At 40.2% G+C, this 18,538-nt stretch overlaps 1 protein-coding gene across 14 annotated transcripts in view; it reads left to right on the top strand.

The window, feature by feature from the left end:
* The window catches only part of ST3GAL3 (ST3 beta-galactoside alpha-2,3-sialyltransferase 3), a 170,318-nt gene that overhangs the window by 49,888 nt on the left and 101,892 nt on the right, over positions 1-18,538 (top strand). For 11 of the 14 annotated variants that reach the window (XM_053392708.1, XM_053392704.1, XM_053392707.1 and 8 more), the window contains one exon: positions 8,231-8,323. The exons of the other annotated variants lie outside the window; for them this stretch is intronic. In XM_053392708.1, the coding sequence (XP_053248683.1) occupies positions 8,231-8,323 (93 nt within the window). The remainder of the gene's footprint in view (positions 1-8,230; positions 8,324-18,538) is intronic. 14 annotated transcript variants of the gene reach the window in all.

Genomic DNA, 18,538 nt, shown 5'->3' with positions numbered 1-18,538 from the left:
AAATTGAAGATTCCAAATGTGGAAAACAATATTTTCTCATATTGGCAAGAAAGTCAAAGGAAAGGGTTAAAAACTAATCTCTCTCCCTCTCCCTAGCTCAATGCAGAAGATAATCCTGGGGCAGGGAGAGGTTCAGAGTGGAAGACATCTGGGCATGGTGCTGCATGGATATTATGTTCTGGTTGATGACCCTGTTGACAGAAATGGTTTCATTATATGGCTGTTTTGTAGATGTGATTGCCCCTGTGGAATTCTATTGCTGATATGTAACTCTGTAACAGTGCCTTAATTGGTGATGGTGTCTCCATGCCTGTATGACTTTGTGAAACAGAGCTTACTGAGCTCTGACAGGGAATTCTTTATCATTTTACCAACAAAGATAAAACAAATGAAGAAACTTTTTTTTGTTAAACTAGCTTTTGAATTATGCATATTCCTTGGCTCAAAGCCAAGATGCATCTATATTTGGGATGTTATTCAACTGGTGTAAATATAATGTGGTATTTTACATTGGGCTGCTTATGACTTTCTCTTTCGTGTGATCTCTGCCTCTTTTTTTACATTGTTGACGTTCAGCCTGTACTGTTCAATGTGACGTAAGTCACACTTGTTATGTTCGCAGCTAGGTAATGATTGCCTGGTATTATTTTCTAGAATTCATGGGAATTGAAAGGAAATGAGAAAAGGAGGCTTTCAGTATATCAAGGGGGGAATATTAAGAGTGAGCACTGTGTGAAACTGCATGCGGGCTAATATTGTCAGGCTGAAGTTCTGCCAAATAAGCTGTGTTCACACTGAAAATGAAAAGTTGGGGTGCAGAAAAGAGGGCAGCCTCATATGTTTTTTTAAATTGGGTGGTAACTTGCACATAAAGCTTTAATCAAATCGGCAGCTGCTATACATACTGACAGGCACACTGTAAGCTGAATGGCTCTGGCAGACATTTTAGGCACTATATGTAAATTATGCGAAGCTATAGATTGTAGGGCTGTTTCTTGACCCATATAAACGTACTTGGCAGTCATTCCATTGTCTAGCCTGTCGCTAGAAGAGTAACCTTGCATCAACAGTCTGTGCTTAATCAACTCCATAAATAATTGCAGATGGCAGCGTTACTGCAGCATGTATTTTGAAGCCCAGAAACATGGATTTGCTATAAACCACACAGATTAACTAAAATAGTGTGTGTGGTAGTAAATAAACTATAGTATTTATTTGGTGGCTGCATTAGTTACTTGCAATGTTAGTGTCAGGTGCTGTGTGCACATACATTCACAAACTTTTAGTAGTGCTGGCTCCAGGGAGATCACATAATTGAAACTAAGGACTCATGGGAGGGCTTCCCCACCAGCCATTTTCCAGACATTCTGCAAGCTCTGAGGATTTGTCTTTGTTTTATTACATACTTGTGTTATATCTCCCATATCTATACTAGAAAGGACATATTACACTGTAATTGCAAACTTCTTTGTAAGAAATAAAATGTGTAGAAATTGAGGTCTTTGTCCAAAATAAGAGGAGAGCCAAAAATAACAACCTTCAACCTCTCAAACCCAAATGAAACTCAACCCAGACTGCGAGAAAACCATAAAAATGGAGGCAGCCTAAGCTTAGGAACCCATGGAACTTGAGTTACTAGTGTTTATTTAAATGTCTTCCCTACACAGCATTAACAAAAGCTTAAGCAGATTCCTTTGCCTCTTATTTCTGGGATGGTCTTGCGAACAGTGTTTTTCCACTTGAAGCTGAAGACACAAGTATTTAAGTTTTAGGAGGGCATAAATAAATACTTTGGCAGATCTGACTACTTTTACACATACTGTGATTGCATTCAGATTAGATTACTGCAGTGCACTCGATGTGAGGCTGCCCATAAAGAAGTTCAGAAACTACAGCTGGTGCAAAGTGCTGTGTTCAGCTTTGTGGAATATATTACTTCCGTATTATGTGAATTGCAATGGCTTCCTGTTTGTGTTTAGTCGATTAGTCGTGTCCGACTCTTCGTGACCCCATGGACCAGAGCACGCCAGGCACTTCTGTCTTCCACTGTCTCCCGCAGTTTGGTCAGGCACAATTTGTATCCAGGCACAATTCAAAGTTCTGGTTATAACCTAGAAAGCCCAAAATGGTTTGGGACCAAGATATTTGAAGGACCTCTTCTCCCAACATAGGTTCAACATAAAGAGGCCTTGTTCCATGTCCCTTTGACTTCAGAAGGTTGGTTGGGACTTATTGTTAGCAGAGGGAACTCCCTCCATTGGGAAGCCAGGTTAGCTCACTCTTTTGGCCTTCAGGAAAGCAGTGAATGAAGACATTCACCAGCCATTTTGTTTGTTTTAATTCCACTACCAATGTGGTTAGTGGTGTTGCTTCTGTTTCTTTTATCTCTCTGTTATTAACTGTATCTTATTGCAGTGATCTTAGAGCATATTATCTCTTTAAACAGAGGTTTGCCATGGATACTTTTGCTGAGATTCCTGTATTGCAGGTGGTTGGTCTAGATGACTCTGAGTCCCTTTCAACTGCAGTTCTCTGATTCTATGGTTGAGCAGCGATTCAAACCAAAGGTTCTTCGGTCTATACCCAGTACACTATTCTCTTCACTACTGTGTGTGTCAAGAGATGTTTCATTTGAAATGGCTTTGAGCTATATAGTTCCAAGTTTGTCTTGCTGATAACAGTTTATCTTTAGCAAAAGGAATTACGTAAACTTATCCACCAAAAGGCCCATTATTATTTTCCCCTACTAGAATATGTAGATATGAATGGCAGAATTATATATAGAATATGCAGTGCTTAAGCTTTTACAAGGAAAAATCCAGTAATAAAAGAATGAAATTGAGGTGAAACATAACTAATATTAGGTTAACATATTAGAGGCATCTCTGTGTGAAACAAATTTCCAGTCCTGCACACAGTTACCTGAGAGTAAGTCCCATTTAAATCATGGGTAGTCATGCATTGGATTTCACTGTTGTTAAGGTTGTAGATACTCATCACTAAGAGTATTTTAAATCAGATCTGACAAATCCCCAGTGAATGTACATTATGGGGCGGTCCCAAATTGATATGGAGATGCACTGGAAGAACTAATGTCTTTTCATTCTTTAATGGCTAGGATTCTTCTCGCCCACAGGCAAATAAGCAATTGCTTTAACTGTTCACCCATGCTCTGGTGAGCGATTTTGCCATACTCCATGGCTTTGTTTTGGTTTTATGTTATTTTTTCTCTATGGTTTTCTTCATAAGTCATTTTAATTTGTTCTCAGTGTTATCTTATGAAATTTAGAGCTCATTCTACTAATAAAAATATTTTGTTATTAAGCTGTTAAAACATGTTTTATTTAAAAATCAATGCAGAAAGTTTTAATATCAGTTTTGGCCCCCACTTCCCTCTGTGTCTCGTTGTGGAGCTGGGCTTTGTGTAAGCTCACCACATGCACAAATAACTAAAATAAATTGTTTTCATCCTTTTCTTACTCATTGTGCAAGGAATTTAAATCAATAATGTCTGCCTTCTTTCTAGCTTACTGGTGCGTATATAAATGCAGCTGTATTATTTTGCACAGTATCGTAAATTGGAGTCCTGGCATGAAAGAAAAATGAACAAAAGTGAAACAGAATTGTATTCTGTGATAAAAATGAAATATAACTCTAAGCTCAATTAAAACTGGCTGGACCAAGACCGTCTTGGTCCACATATGAAGTTTGTGGATGATAGGCATCTTATTTGCCAGAGGGAAAGCTCCAGAATGCTTGGTGTTGGCAGGGCAGTAGCTTCTGTTTTAACATGATAACATGACTATTGCTGTTGGGGCAGATTAGCTCTCAACCCTCTCAAAGATAATAGAATTCACATTAATCTCCATCTCGTCTGTGTCTTTTTTGAGTCTTGGCTCTTTCATGAAGTCTGATTATATTACTATGCAATTTGTAGGTTCCCCCGTAACTCACTATTGCTTTGAAGATCCCAGCTATTTTCCAGTATGGGATCTTGCAAGTCAGAGGCAGATCTAGAATTATGAAATGACATTGCAGTGGGGATTAAATTTGCTTTGATTTCTTAGTTAGGCCCTGGCCTATGTGTAGTATATGATAGTGGTAGGTTTGTTGGGATGAGGGGGGAGGGCTGCTATTCTTTGTGTTGTAGGAAACACGGCGTAGCTGGAGCTGATTTTGAAGCTCCCAACACAGGAACAGTGACAGGCTTGCAAATGGAAATGGAAACTAAAAAGTGTTGTTGTTTTTTTAAAAAAATTCTGATTAAAAATGTGTGTTGGCAGGGATGTACCTACCAGATGCTTACTTTAACAAATAATCAGCCTATCATCCACCACTTGGGGGCTTTTCTATAAAATAAAAAGTGATAATTGCAAAATAATAAAACAGTTTGAATAGACATAAAAGCTTTGTTTGGTGAAAACTGTAAACAGGTTTCAAGGAAGTATATATTTAAAGAAGTGTCTGAATTCTGAAAACATCTGTAATAAATATTGCAAAAACCAAATGAATAGTTTAACACAGTGGGTGTCAAATCTCCAGTCTTGAGGCCCAAAGTCTGTTTCTTGCAGAGCAGGCTCCAGAAGGCTTTAACCTCTGATGATGGGGTGGAGGGAGATGAAGCTGCCTGAAGCTGTTAGGGAAAACAGCATATGAAAAAATGGAAAGCACAGTGGGAGAAAAGGGAGATAAATGTTGGTTTCCTATACTGATACTAGTTATATATGTTATTTCCCAGTGGGAAGGAATACTGCTAACAATAAAATAGAATCATAGAATTGCTAAGCTGGAAGGGATCCCGAGGTTCATCTAGTCCAACCCAGCAATGCAGGAATCTCAACTAGATCACAGTAGGCCTCAGCCTGCCCCAGAATAGTGATCAATAGGCTGGGCCTAGCTTGAAATATAACCCCTGCTTTTAAGTTGCTGTCCAAGATGCTATTCCCCAACTTGGCTGGAAGTAACTATGGCCACCCAGGCCCAGAACAGGGTTTTCTTGTGACTGTAAATATTTACTTACTTATATTTAAATATTTACATGTATAATCCATACTATCTATCTATAGTATGGATACCACCCTTCATCTGAGGATCACTGCATGATTTGCAATATAAAAATACAAAAATATGTAATATAGTAACAAAGAAAACCAATAACACACACACACACACACACAGAGAGAGAGAGAGAGAGAGAGAGAGAGAGAGAGAGAGAGAGAGAGAGGGGCCATAGAGTGTTTAAATAGCCAAAGATCTGGTTGTAGAGGAACATTTTCGTCAGGTTCCTAAACATATGTAATGAAGGCGCCAGGTGAGTCTCCCTGGGGAGAGCATTATACAAATGAGGAGCCACCACAAAAAAGGCCTATTCTCATGTTGCCACCCTTTGGACCTCTCATTTAGGCGGAACACGAAGAAGGGCCTCAGGTGATGATTGCAGTGTTTGGGTCAGTTCATATGGGGTGAGGCAGTCTTGAGCCATTAAAGCTTTATAGATCAAAGCCAGCACTTTGAATTGGGCCCAGAAACAGTCCGGCTGCAGTCCGGCCAGGATTGCTATTATGTTCACAAACCATCTTGCCCCGGTGAGCAACCTGGCTGTCAACACTGTCCCACTTAAACAGGACAACTGAAAAAGTCTCCAGTCCTAGCACATGGGACTGCATAGCTGATAAGATTTCAAAACTATTCAGTATTGTAATTAGTGTTTCTTCTGCTTTAGGGAGCTAGAAGGTACCAAAGGTTCCTATTCAAAAAGGAAGAACACTTAGAGAAGTTTATCTGTTGACAAGGCAAATAGAATCAGGGTGTAAGTATAGCAAAGAATCAAAGTGTTAGGAATCACTAGGTTGTTCTTATCTTTAGTTATTGTAATCTGCATTGTACTATTGTGGTGCCATTTACAGTTGACAGTGGTAATACTGTACTGTAAATGTTTTAATTAATGTCATAAGATGCTAGTGTACCTTGTTTTTATTTCCTTTTTTACATTAATGTAAAATATTAGTGTACATGGTTTGGAATCCATGGCTGGGTTTTGGCTCTTTGTGAGGATCTGTCTGAAATATCCTTCCTTTGGCACCTTGATATATGACCGTCCCGGTTGCATAATGCCTTCAAGGTGCTGTGGGGAAGCAGTCTTTTCCTTCCTCTGCGGCGTTTTCTCTGATGTGGTTCAGGTTATTAGCTATATGTATTACGTAAGTTTTCAAAGCTGGCTGTGAATGTCTTTGTGATAGTTTAATAAAGATTGAGATCTGTAGTGGTTAATAGGACTAGACAAATAAATACTCCCAGATAAAGAGAACAGTGCTTGAAAAACTATGAAAGACTGACCCAAGTATATCTACAGAATGGGGTATGAGTAGTGCTAAGCAAATGGAGCTGGCAGCTGTGGTTGGGTTGCAAGCCTAGCCTTGCTTGTGGCACTTTGGAACACAAACTTTTACTACATTTGAAAAAGTTTAATAAGTTTGTCTCTGACTTCAATGACTTTGGGAGTAATTGTGGGTTTTATGGTACATGAGCACATATGTTCCTAGTATGGCACCAGCAAGTCATCACTAGTCAAGAAAGGATTTACTCAAGGATATTAATCCTTTTTAGGATCTGTACAGAATATACTTTGGCATTTTGAATTTAATTTTTTAGAAAACTTTACGGACAAGCTAGGGGAATACATCTTTATGCATTGTGCTAGATATTTTGTGTCAGTGTAGACATTTTGAATGGATAATAGGATGTGGTGTTAATGGCTTTTTTTCTCTGTTGGTCTTAGCTCCTCAAATAGAAGGATATTCCCAGTTGTATGGGCTTTAAATAATGAATGCACATAACATAATGGTTGTATCCAATGGTGGCTTTTCACTAGTACCCCACTCACACAAGGCAGAGAACCCAATTTCCTCCCAAAATCTGAATTTCTGTTGTACAGTGATGCTCCCCTCTCTGTTATTTCTGGAATATTTGTATTATAGGTGGGACACTATCCAGGGCAAAATCTAAAATGAAAATTTAACTTCAGTTCTATTCACTACCTATATATGCCGTTCAGTATTGTCTCAAACAATGAAAGTGTCTGTCATGTATAGATTCTGCTAAGACTTCCTCAAAGAATGACCTTTCTCTTGAATAGTGCTGCTTCCTGCACATGCAGTCAGGCTTTTCACTGCATTTGGGGATAAGTTATGCTGTGATACCTTAGCTGGCCTTCAGCTTTATTAAAGATGGTGGTTTAAATATTTATACAGGTTGAGATGGAGCCCATATAATCAAAAGTGCAGTTGCTGTGGTAACTGTGATCCTGAGAGATTGCTTTGCTTTCTTACTGCTTTAAATCTTAAGAAAGAAAGAAATCTATGATTTGTTAATTTGTGTTGGTGTTGATAACTCAGGATCAGGTTTAAATCCAAACCTTTAAAGGTATAGAGCAACCATTTTACAAAAGGTATATAAGTAACAGGTTACAATTATTATGTGGCCAATATTCTTTTTGTAGTTGTCAATAAAACCTTGAAAGGAGAGGAATTAAGGCAGAAATTAATGCCCCCAATAGCTAGAATTATAAAGGTTGTGATATGTAGCCCCTAAGAGTTAAGTATGGTAACTTGGGAGTTTTTGGTGATAAAATGGCAGACACAAAATCCAGTTTGTTTGACTCACATAGCAAGTGGCTGTTTAAAAGTACTTCATTCTCCTCAGGCCTAGCAGAAACATTAGCTGCTCAACCACAATGCTTTTTCTTAGAATGTAAAGACATATCCATTGATTGTGAGAGAGGATGAGCAATTAGAAAATGAACTTGGGAAACAATGTTGCGCCTGTGATAGAGAAATGTCAACTGCCTCCATTCCCACATTGGCTGGTAGAAATTTGTGGTAATTTGGTTAGACTTGCTCTGCAAATAGTAACTTCACAAGGCATGTAGATCTGTCATGCAACAGAAAAACAGTCTGACAAGAGATTCTTTGTTGCTACTTACCTCCATCTTTTTTGGAAAGCTCAAGTTTAAAATAGCATATGAGATCCCCTTCTTTACCTTTCTTGGTGTCTAAAGTCCTATAATGGCAGGGAACATATTAGGTGCTCAATGCTATCACGTTCTTATTTGTTTAATATTACTTCCCCCCTGTTGCTGCTCTTAACTATTTGAGGAAAAACAATTGATAAAAGGTGACACAGCTGGCATTTCTTATACAGGATTAGCTTGATTCTTTTTCTTTCTTCACAGGCCTCCAGAACTAGCATCAAAGTATGCTAACATCTCAGAGGGGGTTTGCAAGCCTGGATATGCATCTGCACTCATGACTGCCATCTTCCCAAAGTAAGTTACCTGTGCCTTCAGGTTTGTGCATTACAGACCTTTACTCCTACCATAATATTTTCCCCTGTTTGTGGTACGATGATGATGACGATGATTAAGGTAATATCGTAATTTAGAGATTTGGGGGACTATATTCTTAGTGATTTATAAATTATCAGGGACGTATGTTACAGTAACATAAAATAAGCTGGTTTTGTGAAGCCATAATCAAAGCCACTTAACACATTTTGAAAGATTTCAGACATCATCTCCTCATGTCATTAAAAGTTACTACCTAATTTATGGGCAAAATCAACATATTTCATAATCTAAAACTGTACCTTGAAACAGGAGGACAAACAGTACCGATTAATTCCAAAATATAAATTTCACTGGTCATACATGCATAATTTCTTATCATATTTGCCATCCTTTACAGCATTTAATAATATGCAACTGTGTCTGAATATTCATGTATTGTTTCTCTTCCTTTCCCATTTCCCTTTGTTATGCATTCCATCTTTTTAGATTGCCTAGAATTGCATTGATAAAGATAGGTTGATTTGTACCCACAAGACTGACCCTCCCAGCAGGCAGAGTGAGGGAACTGCCCCAAGTAGCTAATTTGTAGGTGTTATGAAAGGCTAGTTACTTACCGTAATCTTTTTTGTATGCTAACTGCTAGTGAAGGGGAGATGTGCTTGTGGATGCCAAATGACTTTGAATTGAAGAGGAGCTGCCTTGTCCACCATCGTCCAATTTAGGTTCTTAGAAGCATATATGATTCTTCACTTGATTTTGCAGTCATCAAGTAGTTTGTATATGCGTGTGTGTGTGTCTGCCTTGCTTATAAAGTAAGTTGTTTCTTGGATAAAAATAGAACCATGTTATAGTATGATGACACTGGTGATTCTCAAATATATGTGAATATCTGACAGCATGCAAGATATTTCAGGAGCTGAAAGGCAGAAACCAGTATTCACTGTTTGGCTTTAAATGGCTTGTTGCTGTGTCCTTGTTCATTGAAAAGATCATTCTAAATTGGAGGCCTTTGCTCATCTGAGAGTTGGATTGCTGAATAGCTTTTGACCTTTCTTTGGGAAGAGGGGTCTGGCTTTCCACATTTAATACAAGGGCCTCCAGTCCTACGGAATATGCCTGTGGTATACAGTGCACAATGCGACAAAGCCCTTCCTAACCCTGAGGATTTTCTGCTCACAAACAAGCTGCAGTTATGTACCAGTGTACAAGCCCTGCTTGCTTGCCTGCCTGCCTGCCTGCCTGCCTGCCTGCCTGCCTGCCTGCCATTTTGTAGTTCACAGTTGTGTGGAAATAACAAAGAGCATTCGCATCATAAGTCAAGAGCTTCTGGTCTGCTGTTTTAAAAGGAGACAAAACATGTATAACTCATTATGAAGTTGTTCCAGTAGCATTTCTCAGTGTACATGTGGATTTATTGAGAGATGAATTCAACAAAGTATGGGTAATGTTGGGTTTTATAATGTGACTTCAGGACTATATTCACTGTGTATCAGCAGTGAATAATGTACAGATGTGTAGGTTCAAAAGATGGTGGTCACTTTTATATCCAGTTTTGAGTATAATTCAGTAAAATGTAATCTGGTTGCTATGAAAAGGGGCTCTGGAGTTCTGTGCTAAAAAATTATATTCTGCTGTTAGGGTACACTAGACAGACTTTGAAAATGTGTGTCCAGTTGCCTGATGTGCATGGGAGATTGCAGAGTGAAATCCTGCTGGCAGTATGTGTCTGCTTTGCTGCAGTGTTAGAAACTGAGATATGAAAGCTAGGAGCTAAACCTAGGTTATGGGCGCAACAATGGAATGTCTAGACACACTTCTTTTATAACAAGAATACAAAGGTGAAAATGAATGAACTGCAGCTAAAATATTTTGTTCGTTTTTCACATGGTCTAGTCCCTGCAGGGTATTATGATATATTCCCTTAAAGGATGAGCAGCGTCTACTAGCATTTGGGTTTGAGCTTTCAGAAAGGAAATCAATAGAGTAGCCACTTAGGGGTCAGTTCATATTTTCATGAGGCACTATAAGATACTTGCTTGATTGCAGGTTCCACTTCTGAAAGGTGGATGTTGCAGAATATTCCGGGAGACTGAATTTTTGAGGGCATGTTTTACACAAGATGAAGCTTGCCTTGTACATTCCATGGACACTAAGGAGAGATGTAGTTTTGCCTTATCTGTATATTGTTTCTCTTGTTCCTCTTGATGGATATGGGACAGTCTGGCACAATGGTCATTGGAGCCTCTCTGTTGTCTTACTTAGGGGTGAGAGTAGGCAGGGACACCAGGGGTCGTCCCCCTGTCATGTCCCCTCATTATTCTTCCTTTGTTCTTAGTTACCTGTTTAGTTTTCAAGTTTGCTAAGGTACTGTTAGGTTGGCAGATGCTTGGAGAATGACATTGCTCAGGCACAGGTGTGCCAGCTTGGCCCCGTGAAGAAGAAGAGGAAGAAGAGTTTGGATTTGGTATCCCGCTTTATCAGTACCCTAGGGAGTCTCAAAGCGGCTAACATTCTCCTTTCCCTTCCCTTCCTCTCCCACAACAAACACTCTGTGAGGTGAGTGGGGCTGAGAGACTTCAAAGAAGTGTGACTGGCCCAAGGTCACCCAGCAGCTGTATGTGGAGGAGCGGAGATGCGAACCCGGTTCCCCAGATTATGAGTCTATCGCTCTTAACCACTACACCACACTGGCTCTCCATGACTGTGGGTGCCCAGGGTTGTGGATGCCATGCAGCGTGCATGGCCCTGCCATGGACCTTGTGGATGCCTGGGCCCTTCATGGGGAATTTTGTGGGTGCTCAGGCACCCAGGACCCCAGGGAGTTGGTACCTATGTTCAGGCATACTTTGCAGGGAGCCCATCTTTCCAGAAGAAGACCAAAATGGAGAAAGGCCCTTTCTGTCTGCACATTGCCTCACATCCATATATGGCCAAGTTCCTGTTTCTCAACTATAGATGCTGTAAGGCTGCTGCAATCTGGCTGTGACGTTTGTTCTTGATGATAGTTCAGTATGTGTTGGAAAAGACAAATGATGCTGAAATTTGTCATGGTGGGGCCTTAGTTCTGGGGGAGCTAATTTATGGTGAGCAATTATTTTAATTATTGCATTTTGGAAACTTCCATATGTATTAGGTATCACATTTAAATTAAAACCTGGAACATTTCAAAATGATATATATGAAATGTTTCTGTGTTTCTTCACACGTTGGTTTTCATTATGTGCCCGTGGCAGCTTCACAAAATGTGATCTCTTTTCCTTCAGTTCAGTTTCAGCAAGTATCTTTTTTTTTTAAGCGTGAGGTGACAGGCTTGTTGCTTTAAAGCCCCAGTTAAGTTCAAAGGCTCCAGTTGTCCTTGCAAATTAACTCAACTTCTCTCCACTGACATAGCAGTATCTGCTGTAGATATTAATTCTTTCAGTTAATATAAAATGTTCAGCTTAATACTATCGCCTATTTTACCAAAGCCTTAGTAATTTTAAAAGGGAGGGAGGGTGTGTCCATTCATGAATTAGTCTGTTTTGACAGTTTTATACTGATTATGTTGCATAGTAATCTTCCTTGCATGACCATTGCTCCCTCCCTCCCCCCTCTTACGATTCTAGGACTCGTTTTCTGCTTTTTCTGCTTTTCTACCTTCTGCAGTATAGAAGGATTTAATTAACAGTGATGCCCCCTCTAGTAATCAGTGCACGGTATCCTTATTTGATGACTATACTAGTGAGAGAGCCAAGGAATATGAAATACTCTCTTTTCCAGATTGATGAATTAGTGGAGATTTACAGTTTTACTGGCTGAGAATTCCTGGTTCTCAAAAAAGGGAAAGCCTGTTTATATCAGCCAACTATATCAGCCAAATGCTAGAAAAATACTTTTGAGTTGCATAATGCTCTTCATTAGGATGATAAACAACCACTGATATTAATGATCATGGTGTTGTTGTTTTATCTAGTTTTTACTCAGCAGTGCTGGCAGACTATTTAATACCAAGCTAGAGAAAATAATTGAAGCATACATTTAACTAGAAGACAAATAGTCCATGTTGTTAAGGGTTCACGTTTGCAGAAGTCAAACCCTGACTTAGCCATGAGGTTTACTGGGAAGTATGACCCAGTCACACTGACACACTCACAGCACCCAAATGACATATCCCTGCATTTGTATGACTATTACATGAGAATGCACCCAACAACTACCATCTAGATCTTATCTATCTCCCTAGACTGAAACATAAAAATCATGGGAAGCAAAAATCTGAGACTTTTATTATTCAGACCATAGAGACAGATGTGTTCTGTGATTTGATGGCAGTTAGGGGCTGATCCTGTGTTTAAAAAAAGAAAGTTATGCACATTCAATCTAGTCAATCGGAGTAGCACAGACCACTGCTGAAGAATGACTTAAATATAGCCAGGAAGAGGATAAAGGAAATTCGGGGGTAGGGTAAAAACAACAGCAGCTATTGCAGGTACCGAGTGGATCATGGATTCATTATTTTTTCCTTCTGTAATAAGAGGATAAGAAAAATGATATTGGGTCCGGCCAAAGGCCTATCTAGTCCTGTTCTCACAATGGCCAACCAGATGCCTATGGGAAGACTGAAAACAAAATTTGAGTACAATAGTGCTCTCCTCACTTATGATTCCCAGCAATTGTTATTCAGAGGTACACTTCCTCTAACACTTCTTCTAACATATTAATAGCCATGAATTTGTCTAATACACTTTAATAGCCATGTAATCATCAGAACCATCATCACGTCTTCAGCTTCTGGTTTATTGAACATCACCACCATGAGTCCTAAATATTGATGCAGTTGAAAAGACATGAATCGCTTTTGTATTGAGAGAGACACCCTGCAGCTTTGTGTTATTATCTGCTGCACACTTGCAATAGTTCCTCAATCATTTTCTCTCCCCCTCTCCAAATAATAAATTAATTAGTTGGGCTGGAATTAATCATTGCTCTAATACGATTTTTCCATCAGTACATGCATTTCTGCTTGCCTGGTGGAATGATCTCCCCTCTCTTCCCCCTGTGCTTTCTTCTGGAGGTTCTCTTGACCCCCAGAGCCGGTGTGGAGGAGGGAACCTCTATTGCTCTAACTCCTACAGGTGCAACTATTGAATTGAATCAAATCTGGCCCTAAATAAAACACACTATCTTTCAAGTTGATTAGCCCAGCCTAGATTAATGAGTGACAGATCGTTTTACTCCTCATAACTTTTTATCATGCTGAAGCGTTGAGGCTGCTGTTGCCACAAAACAATGTGGGTGGGCAAATGAGGAATAATCCTCCCTGTTCCATCCTCCCCACTCTGTGCGGAAGAGGCCTGGTGAGCCCAGTTCTGCCGCTGCCTACAAGCAAAAGTAAGTGGGTGGACAGGCTAGGAAGAGGAAGCCCAGACAAATGGAGAATGTCTTCCATTTTCCATCCACTGCCACTTCCTCACAGAATACCCTCCCCCCCCCTTATCCAATTAAGATGCAAAATAGAAGGTAGGACATCCAATCAGAAGTAATGGCAGAAGCAAGTGTGCTCGCCTTAAAAGAGGTGAGCAAGTCCAAACAAAGTAATGAGGGACTGTTTGCGGTGGAAGGGAGAAAAGAAGCCCCTTCTCTCTTGTTTGAAATTAAGGGACTTTCCATGGGTGCCAGAGGGGAGACTATGGACACACTTGTGCCTGTGGTTGCCACAATGGTACTCCCTCTCCAGCCAATTAGACCTCCTTCCAAGCATCTTACTTTCCATTTTGACTTGCCTTTTTACTCAGCACTCAGAACCTATTAAGCAGTTGGAAAGCTATGACACACTGGAAAATGTTTATAATGCAAATTAATGGAATCTATTATTTTGTTCAGTATTGGGATGTAAATGAAGGGGTTTTTTTTAGTATAAATATTACAAACTCTATGAATAGGTGCAGGACATCTAATATCTGGAGAAAGTTGTATACAGGTTGCAGTTGGGAGGCTTCTTATGCTAAGCTCTGTGGAGATTGAACGATGCTTTTTCTCTGAAAATGTTACAGCGTTTGGATATGGATGTTCTCAGAAGTGCGTACTATGGGCTTTGTTTAGTCTGGAGAGCATATACCACAGCAGAAACCATTAAGGGAGTCTCCAGTTTTATTGGGCTTTCCACTGACACTTGTGGTCATAACTGAGAAATTTGCAAATAACAGTGACAGAAGGCTGATGGCTACCTTAGACTGAAGTCATAACTTGGAATGGAATTTTCTCGGCTCCTGAGCCATTGGCTCCTTGTACTGAAGTTTAATACAGGCACATTTCCTCCCTTTTCTGTGCTTAATGCTACTTAATCTCTGTGTTCAGTCAAACTAATCACATTAAATCCCCAGATGAAAGATGCAATTATAGCTGGACATGTTCAAAATATGTTCTGTTGTGTTATGGTAAATGGAAGTTCAGAGCACCACAAAATTCCATGCTGCTGTTCTAAAGTGTTGTGAACTGCTTACCAACATTTCATCACACCCAGTTTATTCCTTGTTCCTAGGTTTTCCATAATTATTTTGTGATTTCAAACGAGGCCTGCAAAGAGTTTGCCCGAGGCTTGAGGCGGGAGTTTTGTGCATGACAGCGTAAGACCAGCAAGCCCCTAGCAGTACCCCCACCCCACCCTGGCCAGCTTAGCCCTCTAAGGCCTGGGGCTACCCCCCCCCCCGGCTTGGGCCTGTGTCAAACTGTTCCTGAAAAGACTAGGAAACTTGACAAGGAAAAGACAGCAATTCTATGAACATTTACCTGAGAGCTAGTCCCGTTGAATATAGTGGGACTTCCTTCCAAGTAAATATTCACATGGTGCAAGCATGTATTGACTGATTAATAGAACAGATAGCACCGCGTTACATAAACCAGGTCATTTTTTTTTACAATCTTTTTTGTCAATCTTGTGTTAGGAGTAAGATTCATACACATAATCTCAGTAATAGTGTTTATGCCCATATTACAGAAAGAGGGCTGCGCCTGAGGGTAATGGCTTGCTTAAGGGCTCAGTGAATTCAAGACTCAGGTGAGATTTCCTGGGTATTAAGCCATTATTTTGAACAGCAACTTCTACTCAACATCTAAAGACATGGTTATTCTCACTTGAAGAGTGATCATGCCCTGTAGTTTACATCACTTGTGGTATACCATGCTTTGTTTGTGAGAGTGAGGAACATAACTGGAGACAAGGCCAGGATCAGCAGAACTGATAAAAATAGCACAAAATATACTCAGAGGGGAATCTGCCTGTTTATTTCTAGAGCCTGGACTTTTGCCTAGTGGTGAGAGTATCTAGACAATAAAACTGCTAGGTTTGTTCAGCACATTTCCATGTTAGTTCCAGAGAAAGAGAGAGAAAATTAGGCAAAGTGTTCAACTCTTTTTGTGGAATACAGAGGGGTCTTGGATTCGTGGCTTATTTTGACACTGATCAATTTTAATTAGAATGGAGGGGGATGATAGCTATTGCCTGTAAGACAAGACTATAAAAATCTACACACCTCAAGATCAACAAAGCAAGCACCAAGCATGTATCTGTGGGGGGAGCATTCCACAAGTAGTAGACCGCTACATTTCGGCCAATCTAGCAGTTTGAAAGCACACCAGTGCAAGTAGATAAATAGGTACCGTGGCGACGAGAAGGTAGATGGCATTTCCATGCGCTCTGGTTTCCATCACAGTGTTCTGTTGTGCCAGAAGTGATTTAGTTATGCTGGCCACATGACCCGGAAAGCTGTCTCTGAACAAATGCTGGCTCCCTCAGCCTGAAGTGAGATGAGCACCGCACCCCAAAGTCACCTTTGACTGTACTTAACCGTCCAGGGGTCCTTTACTTTTTCCTTTACCTTACACCACTACAAAAGGCCCATTATTTGGTCGCCCCCCCCCTTAACCTCTGAATGCAAAGGTATCTGAAATACCTAGTTGGTGTTCTTTGTCTTGGGAGACAATGGGAGAGTGTGCCTTTGGAGGTTAAGTCAAACTGTTGGAAGGTTACAGCACCTGCTGTGGCTGTAGAGACTGATACGGGACCGACATGTTTTGTTGCAGCTGGGGCAGATGAAGGTGTCTGGTGCTGGTACTGGTGCTGCTGCAGATGCAGATGCACGATGGCATCATTCCTCCTCTATGCTATGGATGTACAACCTGACTGTCTCTAGGCACTGTGGTTGTTTGTCAGCCTTCGTGTCACATTTGCATGCATCTTTGTAATGCAAGGTTGGTCTGCCAATTTCCCTGGTGCCTTAAGCCACATCCTCAGGACCTCTGAATATCATCTGGAAAAGTGGGCAGGTTCATATGGGAACAAAGGGTGGTATTCACCTAACCAGCCCTGTCAGTGGAAGCCTTTGCAATGACTTCTGCTTGCACTAAGGAGCTTCCTCCATCTCTGAACTCCATGCCCCCAGAATTGACTTGGGAGGGTTCTGGAAAACCTCCATAACAGAGTGTTTTGGGGGAGGCAAGGGGGAATTGTTGCATCTGGCAATGCTTGCACAGATGGAAGCATTAGTAGAGCATAATGTTGAATTCCACCTAGTCCTTTTTACAGTGAATATGAATTCATTTCCTACTGTAACTATCCAAAACGTTGTGATTCTAATGATTTCATATCTACTTCAGTAATTATGACTTGATTTTGAAATCCAGTTTCTTGTTGTATATAATGGTTTTTCCTGTGACGCAGGTGATGGAATATTTCACAGTGATGGAATATTAAGTAATGAAAGCTTTCTAGGATGAAGAATATCAGGTAAATGAGAAGAAATGCTTCTAGAGATCTCCAGAGGGCAAATGAAATACAAGAGTTCCTGTTTTTTATGAGTTGTAAAACTACAAGGGGAGAAATCCCAGGTAACACAAACAGATAATACAAATTGCTGGTGATAGCAAAGACAAAGCCTAGAAGTTTGGGTCGTCTTTGGGTTTGTGATAATTCACCTGGTACTATTCCCCCCCCCCCATTATCTACTTAGTGTACAAATGAATAAAAGCGAATGATGTTGGGATATTGTTTTCACAATGTGGTATACATGCCTTTGGAGAGTATGCAGTATAAAGTGCCGACAGGGTTGTTTTTTTCCCTTAGTCTGAAGTGTAAGATGATGCCTTAGAACCTAGTATAAGGCAAGAGTTGGCTTGAGTCATGGTTTGTTTTGTTGGATCTGTACCCTGCTGTCCCCAAGAACTTTTTTGAATTTATCTGGGGCAAGGCCACATAGATTAATATGCTCTGATGAAGAGAGACATTCTAAGGAGAATAGCAGCTGGTTGAATGTTATATTTTCAGAACAATTGATTTGATTGAATTGATTTATTATACTTCTGTGCTGCTTTTCATTCAAATGAACCCTAAAGCAGCTTACAAACAATTAATAAGAATAGCATGATACAACATAATAGAATATCACAAATACAGCATAAATCATATAGAATAATTAACAAATCATCTGTGAAATCAATACAGCGTTATTAACAACATTAACAAAATAGCCAAAAAATAAACTAAGCACTGTTAAATTCATATGCACACTCCCCACACCCCCATGACTCATAATTGTTCACTGTTCAGCTCATTAAAATACACATCCACATAATGCCCGTGGCAGCAACTCCCTTCTGAAGGTTTTTCAGGCTGGAGGTGGGGCAGCACAGGTGAAACCAGCCACCCCCTAATGACAAACAGTCTCTCTTCCCTCACAGTTCTTACTCTGGAAACAGCTCCCTTATGAGAGCTCCTAGGGCTGTAGGGTGGAGCAAGGCAGGTGGGAAAAGCCATTACCTGCTGGCCATTGGCCAACAGAAAGCAGTCCATGGAAAAACCAATTTGTTCTGATACAGCGCTAAACTGGGTTTTCCTAGGGGAAGGTGGTGGGGCAAATGGAAGTGTGGATGAGCCCTCAGATGTGTTTATAGCTCCCTGACCAAAGGAGCTCTTCATTATCTCACTAATGCCTCTGATCCCAAACTTCTTCAGAAGATATGAAGGAAACATGTGGTGATCATCCCAGCAACACCTCAGTGACCTGGTAGCAGTTCATGTAACTTTTTAAAATTAACACTGTTCATTATATTATTGCATTCTTATGGTTAGTGAATACTCAATGTGTACTCCATAAAGCAGAGCTGACCACTGCAGATTTGAGCAGAGGGAAAACATAATTTCACTCTTTTTCCTTTCCT

Source organism: Podarcis raffonei, chromosome 6, assembly GCF_027172205.1.
Source record: "Podarcis raffonei isolate rPodRaf1 chromosome 6, rPodRaf1.pri, whole genome shotgun sequence".
In the NCBI taxonomy this organism is placed as follows: domain Eukaryota; kingdom Metazoa; phylum Chordata; class Lepidosauria; order Squamata; family Lacertidae; genus Podarcis; species Podarcis raffonei.
The sequence above is the reverse complement of the archived record's forward strand: the minus strand, read 5'-3'. Positions and strand labels throughout refer to the sequence as shown.